The sequence below is a fragment of the mitochondrial genome of Camellia sinensis, assembly GCF_055761805.1.
Source record: "Camellia sinensis mitochondrion, complete genome".
Taxonomy (NCBI): Eukaryota; Viridiplantae; Streptophyta; class Magnoliopsida; order Ericales; family Theaceae; genus Camellia; species Camellia sinensis.
In genome coordinates, this window is record NC_043914.1 from 156,021 (window position 1) to 166,882 (window position 10,862).

At 45.1% G+C, this 10,862-nt stretch overlaps 1 protein-coding gene across 1 annotated transcript; it reads left to right on the plus strand.

Annotated features, from left to right (window-relative positions):
- The first annotated feature begins 9,621 nt into the window (after positions 1 to 9,621).
- Positions 9,622 to 9,906, plus strand: rps16 (ribosomal protein S16). Its single transcript has one exon. It carries the CDS (start codon positions 9,622 to 9,624, stop codon positions 9,904 to 9,906), a length of 285 nt encoding a protein of 94 aa, YP_009676231.1.
- Positions 9,907 to 10,862: the final 956 nt, after the last annotated feature.

Below are 10,862 nucleotides of genomic sequence, written 5' to 3' on the forward strand. Positions count from 1 at the left end.
ACGCAACCGTCTTTACCCGCCTCAACCAATCTTAGCTCGGACATGCCAACAGCCAATACTTACTCCTTTCCCTGGGACAGCTAATCAATCTTCACTTTTCGACATCCGTAACGGATTAAGAAAAGCGTTCTAACAGCAGTTACACAGCCCCTGAATGTCTTAGATAGCTGTAATTGAAAGAAGGGTACTAAGTAGCTGGGAATGCGGCTAGCTCAGCTAGTTTACTTACTTGTTTGTACTCCCATCTGAAATACTACTTGAAAGTCCATATTCAACTCAAACAAGAAGCAAGCTACCTAGCTCGGTTACCCTAACTACTTAAACGAAAAAATATCCCACTCATTATAGCTGCCTTCTTGATCGACCGCTCCACTCCATTACCTGACAGCCCCTACTTTCATTCGAATGTCGACCCGGAAACAACCTCGAACTACTCCTATGATAACCTCCATGAAGGCCTTCCCCTGCTCCCCAGTTACTCGATCTAGGGCTTATATTATTATTGAAACAACTCCGGTCGATCAATCGCTAATGTATAACCTTTGAAACGCTTTCATTGGAACTTCCTTTCGGTGGAAGTTCACTTCACAACCACCCTTTCTTCGGGAAGGCATATAAGGAAGAAAGACCTGTTCATAGAATAGATCGGTAAAGACCTTACTCTATTTATTTCTTAAAAGAAGGAAGATGGGCAGAAGCTTACTCTTCTATAAGGGAGGCGAGGAAAATCTCAGCCTAGAGCAGTCTTTGTTCCATGTAGTTTCAGGCTCAGGCATGGATTTCGTCTCTTCTTTTGTTGCGGATGATCGAAGCCTAGCCTAGGAGGATGACTCTGTAGAGGGCTAAGAGGACTAAAGCATGGCGTAGGCAGCGGAATACCCGACAAAGAAAACCGCTGTTCAAGCTATCTCACCCGGTACGAGACCAGAGGAAACTGAACGGCAATTGGTAGCCCAAAGACCAGCCTTAGAATTGGGTTTTTTGGGATTTACTTATTAGATAAGGATTGGCGCTAACTCTGAATCAGAAGAATCTGAGGTGTAACCAGGGAATGAATATTGTGGACCTAAATTCCACTTAAGGACCAAGACAAGCGGAGGGAACCCCAGATCCTGCTGAGGCAGAGGAAGAGGAATAGATCTCCGGCGAGCTTCCTCGATAAAGAAAGGAAAGCAGGTAGCCGCCCAGGGCAGTCTTGTTTGCGGGTGTACGATCTAATCCTAATCCTATACCCGCGGGAGGTTCGGGATTCTTAAACCTGAGGGGATTGAACTTCAAGCAGTAGGGACCGAAGCGAAGTCTGTTGCTGTTTGTTCCCTTCCTGGGAGTCAACTCCTCGCTAGTTTGTCCAGAAATCTCTATTGTATTGTAATTTTCCTATAGTAGAAAACCGCTTTCAAGCCATACCTCATAGGTAACCATCCATGAAGGCAACAAGAACCATAGCATTTCCTCTTTCTAAGCTTTTTTTCCGGTTAGAACTCGTTTATGATACACCAACTGCGGCCGGAAGCACCAATCACCAGTAGCATTTCAACCAAACCTGGTTTCCCGAGCAGCACCCTTGAATTTCTTTATCAATCACACGTGGATAGGGACAAAAGCCTGGACGATAGAGGGATAAGTGGATGGGTCTACCGATGGTGGTTTTAAGTCATCAACAAAGCAACTTATGCTTTTAGTGGATTTGACGCCGGGTCCTGATCCCCAACTAGAAAAGAAACTGAAACTCGATCTCGAGATGTGCCGGCCGGGATGCCGCAGGCTCGGATGGAGGGAACGTGAGGCAGGGCGATTTATGGCTTTCAAAGAGGCTCTGAAAGAGGTGCAAGGGATGTGTGAACATTAGCTAATGCTGGCTATCGAAATGAAAAGGGCTCTGCAATGAGATATGGTTCTCGAATAGGAAGACGGGAGATTTGGTATTTTTTTTGAGGCTGCGGAGGATTAGGGTTCCAAACCTAGCCTCTTGATTTTAGCTGAAGAAGTGCTAAGCTGGGGCCTACAGGAGTTGGTATCATTGAAAATGATAACACCTTACCATGGTTCGAGATCGTGCCCAGCACTCTCCCACCTTCTCTTTGCGAACGATGTTAGAATATTATATAATGGCCATAAACGGAATCTTAAGAAGCTGAAAATCTTTCTGGAAACAAGTAAGAAGCTGATTGTAATGGCCAAAAGGTCAATTTCGATAAGAGCCAGTGCTTCCTCTCGAACAGAGCTCCTCGCAGAAATTCCAGATCATTGAAGAGGAATCAAAAATGGTAGTTTTCCTATCAAGTACCTGGATGTTCCCCTGTCCCTCAAGAGAATAAAGAGAGAACATTGCCTTCCTCTACTGGAGAAAATTAAAAAGAGAATCTCAGGTTGGAAAAGCAAATTGTTGTCCTCCGGAGGTCGACTAACGCTTATTAAACATTTTCTAGTATTCCGATGCTTTTGTTAAAAGTTTTATCCTTAATTTAATTAAATTACCCGGCCTACACTTCGGCTACTAATAAGGGGATAAGACCTTACAACTAGATTGGAGATGATCCCTTTCAACGAGAGTTTTGATATCCTCATGAGTTTCCCTCTCTTTGAGTTCTCTCTTTCCTCCTCCTGTAGGTTTAGAACAAGCTAGGATAAGGATAGATAGGAATGTCTTAGATTTGTAGCTAGGCGAAGAGCGTAGGAAGGATAGAAAGAGATCTTACCTGTAGGATGTAGCTTGTCTCTTTCCTGCCTTGATAGTAGAATTCCTTTCATCTACGCTACGCCTTTGAAGTTCCTCTAGTTAGCTTCTTTGCTTCCCGAGAGCAAAGCAAGGCTCCCAAGGGTCTCTCCTGCTTTCTTGGAACTCACTTTCGTACTTGTTCGGAACGGATCTACCGGTGACCGGCCTTAGTAAAGGCACTTTTGGGCGAGATTTTTCGATCTTTACATACGATAATAAGCTAGACCAGAAGGAAGCTACTTATACTACGAAAACTACAACAAACTCCATTCGTAACGTAAACAGCCCCTTTCTTAGAGCTAATTCATAGGTCGATCCTCTTACTTAGACCTCTCCTATTATAACAATAAATATAACAAATTGCGATACGCAGCTTCAACCAAGTACGAAAACGGGAAAGAGAAGACCTTCCTTGCACAGGCGCTTTCGACGTTAGACTTCTATAACTATATAAATCAATATGAGACAGGTGTTCGGTTCGATCGCATCAAGCATCGGAAAAGAGAAGAAGCAGCTGTAGCATCTATAGCTATAGAAGCTAGTGAGCTAGCCACAACTCATTCATAAGTTCTTTCTCGAGGATCTATTTCGATTATTATATATATAGAAATAGAATAAGTTTTCCGATACACAGCATCTACTAACGGAAAAATGTCAAGTAGTGGAAGTCAACTAAGGCGATAGCGACCCATAACATAAGCAGCTCAATACCTTTAATTCTAATTCCCGGTTCCGTAATTTATCTTTCTGGCGGGTGAACAGGCAAGAAGGGGCAGGCTCTTCAAAGCTCTGCTTGCTAAGTATCGAGAAGAGAAGGAGAAGGTAGTGACGATGGGTGAGTTCGCGAAGGAACAAGCCGCTATAGAGACAAAGGCTTCAGCACCAACAACAGGAGATCTTGTTTACCGAGTTTCAGAAGCACTCCGCAAGGTATCCCTTGAAGTTTGAGTACCAAAGCTCATTGATGCACCAGCTTCAGTATAAGCTATAGAGGCCGCACCTAAGCCAGTTCGAGGCGCAGATTCCAAGGGACTTTATATTATATCGAACTCAAAATCCCTTGAGGCGGGACATCAACAACAATGGGCTCTCGATCTCGCTCTATATCTGTAATTGGTGATTATAGGTCAACGGGTTCTGAGTCAACAGAGTCAACTGCTGTATGGATTGATCGATAGTTCCAAATCCATAGCTAGAAAGCGATTGATCCTGTTCTAAGGCCATAGCCCGCAGCAGTTGCAAAAGCAAAGGCAGCTATCTATATAGGTAGCAGTTCGTTACCCAATTCAAGATCGAGATCTAGATGAAGAGGTTCACCTCCTGCAAAGGCAAAGGCCGATGCAGAGAAAAAGGAAGGAGCAAAGGTGAGAGCAAATGGAAGAGATGAGGGCCTATTCGCTTCATATCCATCTCCAGTCCATCTCGGCATGGAGAGAAGTAAAGTCCCGTGGGCACTAACTATTGATCGAGTCTGCTTGTCCTTTCACCAAACAAAGGAGAGGATTTCATATGCTAGGATATGCATTGAAATTTAAGCACAAGATGAGCTTCCAGGAATTGTTGAAGTGGGTTGTGAGGGGGATACGGTAGAGGTAGGGGTGGAGTCTCAGTGGCTCCCCCCTAAATGCTCTAAGTGCAACTCGTTTGGGCATGGTAGTGAGAGCAGTGGGAAGGACAATACACAAACCCAGAATGTAGAGGAGCATACTAAATCACAAGGAGTGGACAAGGAATGGATGCAGGTAAACAAAGGCAAGAACAAGGTGTTCCCGGAATTGGTCATTGAAGAAAGGGGAGAAGCCCTTGGGTTCCCGGCGGTGTTGGTTCGAGTCCAGCTCGTGACGAGAGAGAGGGTTGCACTCTCTTTTTCTTAAAGCAAACTAGATGAATGCGATTGAAGTTGACATCTGAGATACGTACTTTCGTCTTCGAATGCTTTCTTCACGAAGCGCTTCTTCTTCCAATGACAACTCTTCTGTCTCTTGACCACGTAATAAAAGGCTTTAAAGGGTCTCTGAAGTTTAATATTTTTTATGTGCAGGACCCTCCGCTTTCACACTTGAGCAAATGTATATATTTATATATATATAGCTAGCGACTTAGTAGGTCTATGGCCTGCCCCCGCAACAAGTACTAGCGTATAGCATAACCAAATGGAAATGTGGCTGGGCATTTGAATGAAGGAAAGGACGGGTCGCATTTTCGTCTTGGGTCAAGCTCCGCCAAAGACTCCTTTGGGCGATTTGCTCTCTTTCGAGAAGTCGGAGCTGCAGCATAACCAAGGGCTTAATCAATAGCATAATCAACTCGTGCTGGAGGATCCGGAAGAGGATATGATACTAGCTAGCTTGCTGGCTTTGGCTTTTCGGTGTAGCATGGCTGGCTTGGCTGCAGGTCCCAGTTCTGCTGCCTTTCCTGTTGCTTATTCTACCCTTACCAATTAGCCACCTCTGCTTGCTCTACTGCTGCTGGACTGGATACTATATAAGATGCTGCTGGATAAACTACTTGCGTTGCGACACGAGTTCTATCTTCGCTATTACTTACTGCTCGGCTCGCTCCTGAAAGTCTTATTAAAAATGAAATAAGTAGCGCGCTAACGCGCGTACTCTTCTGGAGGTCTCATGTGGCTAGACGACTAACAGGTGGGGAAGGCGGGTCGAACACTTCTGGCTGGCATTAAAGAGCGGATCGAATCTCTTATCTTCTGCTACTTTGATTCATATGCAGGTGGGGCACTTAGACACAATAAGTGCATAAAAAAGCGGCAATACGACTGCTAGATATTAAGAGGATTCTGTCTTGCTCCATGATACTTATTATGGTATGATAAAAAATAAACATTATAGCATAGTACCTAATGAATCGAGTATGAGGGAGTCCTAAACCTTTGCTTCACGAAGCTTCTAATAAAGACTAATAGGCGCTTTGCTAACTTTCCCCTTACCGCTTATAGCTTTCACCTCCGCTCGACCCAACAATCTAATAGATTCTAATAGGGCAGCTCAGCCTTCCGAAATCAGGTTGATCCTACCTAATTATAATAAGCAAATTGTTTGCTTGTATGCTCTGGTAGCTCTTCGGCCATTGTTGTTATGGCTGTTCGATCGCCCTTCGCGCAGCTCCCCCGGGTCACCCTACCTCTCGAAGGCCCCGAGCCTGAGCCTACCTGGCTACGTAAAACTCTACCCTGACTCCACTCCACTATAAAGGAGTAGGCTTGACTTGACTAAACCCCGTGCGCTAGTAGCAAATCTCCAAGCCCCTTGACTCATAATGAAGGGAACAAGCAACGATGGAGCGCCGTTAGCGAAAGCCGTTGCGCGCCGTTTTATTGCTGGAAGAGATTCAAGCTCTTGAGAAGAATGATACCTGGGATCTTGCTTTTACGTAGAATCAAGCTTCCCCCAGGAAAGCAGGCGATTGGTAGTAGATGGGTGTATAAAATAAAAAGGAAAGCGGACTCTCCCGAGGTACAAAGCTCGCCTAGTGGCCAAGGGCTATGCAAAGGAATATGGCTTCGATTATAATGAGACTTTCAGCCCTGTTGCTAAGCTAACACCATCCTTACTGAAGTAGGGGTATACTCAAAAGGAGGGACTATGTAGATACCTTCTAACCTGTAGCTAAGATAACATCCATTCGAGTTATTGTCTCTATTGTTGCTCATTCTAATTTTGAGTAGTTTCAGATGGATGTTAAGACAGCTTTCTTAAATGGGGATCTGGAAGAGGAGATCTAAATGGAACAACCAGAAGGCTATGTGGAAAAAGGAAATTCAGTATAAACTTAATCAATCTTTTTCTGGACTTAAGCAATCCTCCCGGCAATGGTATATGAAATTTCATGATGCTAGCCTAGCATAGGCTATGTGATGAACACAAGAGACCATTGCATATACATTTGAGTAAGTGGTAGGAATATAAAGAGACTTGCTCTTTATGTAGATGACTTATTGATCACTGGAATTTGAAATGATAAGAAAGACCCGGTTATCCTCGAAATTGGAAATTCAAGCCCAGCAAATGTAGGCCCCGTCGGGGGGCCGAAGTGCTAAGGTTGTTCTAGGAGAGGCATCCTATGTCTTAGGAATAAAGAAAACTTTAGATCGTTAAAGGTTTGGTTTGTCACAAGAAATCCCTTGCTATTTAGATGTTGTTCTGAGTCGATTCAATATGTTGATTTGTAAACAACCAGGATACTCCTGGTTGTCGGGATACAAAGTTCTCTGAAGCCTTATGCCCGAAGACTGATGAAGAAAAAGAGGATGTCTCTAATAACTTATGCTCATCTTGATTCGAAAAGGGGGAAGCTTGATGTATGCCATGTTATGTACCAGACCCTCTTTTTGTTTTGCAGTTGGGCTCGTTAGCCGATACCAAAGTCACCCCGGACAAGCTCATTGGCAGGCAGTTCAAAGGGTACTTAGGTACATGAAAGGTAGTAAACACTTAATGCTGTGTTACCCAGGTACTGACATGAAATTGCAAGGCGTATTCTGAAGAATAATAAAATTTGGGGAGGTGACTCGGATCATAGGAAATCCACTTCAGGCCACGCCACGTGTTCATGCTTTGAGGTGGAGCTGTTTCATGGAGCAGTAATAAACAGACGTCCGTCGCCTTTAAGAGAGAGGGGCATCCATGGAGGCCGAGTACATCGCTTGTTGCAGTGCCACGCAGGAAGCAGTGTGGTTGAAGCACTTCATTGAAGAGCTTAAATTGATCACAAAGCCCCCTATATAGATATAGTAAGGCACTATCAGTCCTAGAAGTCACCTTCCTCCGCAACCACTACCGCAAGAGAAGGAATTCTCTGTGATCTACGACCTTCCACTAGCGCCTTCACCCGTAACTAAACGAACGGCACCTGCCAACTGACTATAAGGGGCTGGAGGCTTGAATTTTTTGGCCTGGGTCCTCGCATGCGGGCGGTAGAGAATGTCACGGCTACGCCCCTGAGTGCAAGAGGGGCGCTTGGCAGGGAATTGAAACAAGGCAAGGGGAATGCCAAAACAGTTTTCGTGTTGATTCGAGAAGCTTGTAGCGGGCGGGGTGAGGGTTATTTTTTTCTTAATCCCCGAAACGAAATAAGTGAGGGCTTCGTTTGGTTGCTCATTCGCTTGCCTCGGGGCACAGGCGGCCGACTTTATTACCAGGTTTTTATTGATAACCACACTTCTCAAACCCATAGAGGAGGGAAAGCCAAGAAGTGAGGGTATTGACATTATGGAAGGAGGGAGCCGCACACAACCATCGATCTTGATGGCTTAGTTTAGTAGTCTTCGCAGGACTCTAGCTGGGAAGAGACTCCAGATAGGCGGGCCTCCGATTACAAGGAGGATCTAATTCCTTACTCACCGGGGTGCGGGCCTACGACGAATCAAAGAGGGATGTTTTGGGCGTTGTCAAAATCAGGGTTCAGGTCGGCCCCGCTTGTGAGTTAGTGGAATTCGTGGTCTTGGATATCAAGTGCTCCTTCAATCTCTTACTGGGGAGGCCGTGGCTGCACGAAGCCAAAGCTGTGGCCTCTACATACCATCAATGCTTGAAGTTTCCGTACAACGGCTGTGTTGTTAAGGTTTCAGCAAATGTCCTGCCCGTAAAAAGAGAAGAGCGAGAGCTGGCTGTATCCGAGCAAATCCCTATCATTTTAGCTGACGAGCTCCCTCCTGACAGCCCTGAATGCTCTACCCCGCAGTCTGGCCCCGATTCCGCAGTGTCAATTCTTGATATTCCGCTGGATCAAAGGGCTGACCTCAAAAAAGCATGGAAAATCAGAATATAATATTTTGAGGTTTCGAGAAGCGAAGAAAAGCCCTAACCTGCATTCTGACTATTATTAAGTAAATAGAAGGGATCGAAAGGTTTACTAGAGCAAGGGCCATATCTATGAGTTTAGCCAAGGCCTTGTATATACAGGGCCCTTATTAGTCAAGTTCTTTCGAGCCCCTTGTATAGGTTGGGTGCTTGTTTGAGACCAACAATTGCTTTCCGGAGTTTGCAAACATAGTTGGGCTTTTGCTTATCCACAAATCCCTTCGGTTGTTGCATATACACTTCCCCCTTAAGGCCTCCTCGTAGTCAATACCGGTCCCCTTGGCAACTAGCCTGGCCTTAAACCTGTCAACTGATCTATCTGATTTTAATTTTATCTTGTAAACCAATTTGCAACCAACAACATGTTTATCTGAAGGAGGAGGTACCAATTCCCATGTCTTGTTTTTGTGCATGGCATTCACTTCTTCAGACATGGCTGACATCCATTGATTCTCCATTGCAGCTTCTTCAAAGCGGGTAGGCTCAATATCTTGAGAACATTCTGAAACATAAGCAAGATGTTCGACTGGAAAAGCATCATACGAAACAAACTTCTCACTCAATAGGATGTCGAACACTAGAGCGAGACCTGGGCAAGAGATGGGAGATACTGTAGTCACAATGATAATCAGACAAGCGAGCAGGGGGAACAGACACACGAGTGGACTTTTCGCGACGTATCTTATATGACGAAGGTGGCTCTGTCGCTAAGCAGGCCGGCAGAGAGGGCACCAAATGCCTAAACAAGACAAGAACCAACTATATGCTTAACACAAACTTTCCGGTCCTCCCTCTAGCACACGGGGATCGGCCCTACGCACCGGGGACGAAGCGTAGAGGTCACTTTAGCTTGTTGTACCGGAGTGGTTCATCGTCAAAAGAACAACAATGGGTTGTAGCATTTCCTTTGTCTAGGGGATGTAAAAGAGGGCTTTCTCGTCTAAAGGCAGGGGTGAGCTTTCTCACTATACAATGACCACTACGAACGAAGGACCAACGACGATGAAGGAGGAGAAGGAGGAGGAGTAGGAGCTAGCTTTAATTGAAGTAGGGGCGGAATCAAAGCAAAGAAATTCTGAGTTCATGCCACGACGATCTATATGGAAGGGCAGTTTTCTTGATGCATTCCTGTTGAGAATGAAGAAGAAGAGAGATCTTCTTTTGAACAGGAAAATTTGGTCACGTAGATCTTCTATTTCGCCGGAATTCGTTGATTGCTCCGTACGAATTTACAATGGAAAAACTCCTGTTCGTTGTAAGATCACTGAGGGAAAGGTTGGTCATAAATTTGGAGAGTTTTCTTTTACACGGAAACGAAGACCTTCGAGAACAAATATTGGACTGGGAAGAAAAAAGGGGAAAAAGTAAAGTCTAAGCGCATATGGCACGAAAAGGAAATCCGATTTCGGTAAGACTTGATCTGAATCGTAGTTCAGATTCAAGTCGGTTCAGTAAGGGCGACCGCGAAAGTCACCGAATGGGTCATAGTAGGGGTTGCAAACCGGACGGTACACAACTTGGTTTTGAAACCGTGTGCAAACGAAAGTCCTATCATTTCTGTCTCTATCTATACTACTCTTTTTTGTTTTTTTGGAATTTCGTACGAATTTGTCTTGCCCTTTATTCTATGTTCAAGGGTGTCTGCTCAATGCTACCCGACCTAGACCTAAATATGCCTCCCCCCTGCACCAGAAATCTTTATTCATCCCCAGGCGGAGGCTCCCAATGTACACCTTATGTCGGATGCGGAGCGGGAGGAGTTCCACCGCCAAATGAAAGAAATGGAAATCCGGCTGGAACAATTGCGGAAAGCCAACGAATACCTTCGGGGCAAGTTAAGAGAGGGGCAATTTAAACAATTTATGCAAGACATTGCTCGGGCTCAAGCACGGCCTGAATGGCGGAGCTGGCACCTTGACTTCTTTGACTAGGCTATAAAGACAAAGGGGAGTCAAAATGGTAAAAGAACTCCCCCCCGGACGTATGCCCTTTAGTCATTCATTGGGGCAGAACCGGGTAACCAAAGTCACGATCAGAATAATAACGGTAGTTCGCTGGGTAACTCCCAGAGGTGCTGGTTCAAATCCAGTTCGTGACATGGTCTATCAGACTCTCTTATCTATAAGACAATCTGATAGGAGAAAGAGAACTACTAGTCTCTGCTTGCTTCCCCAGTTCACTACCACCCCTCAAGCCAGTCACAGCTTTTCTTTTCCCTGGCTGGGGACATTCCACCAAGGAGGTTTTCCCCCCTTTCTCTCTATAGTGCTTCTGTGCTTGACTTCTCTCCCCATCACCTGAGTCTCTGGGTACTCTTGGCTATG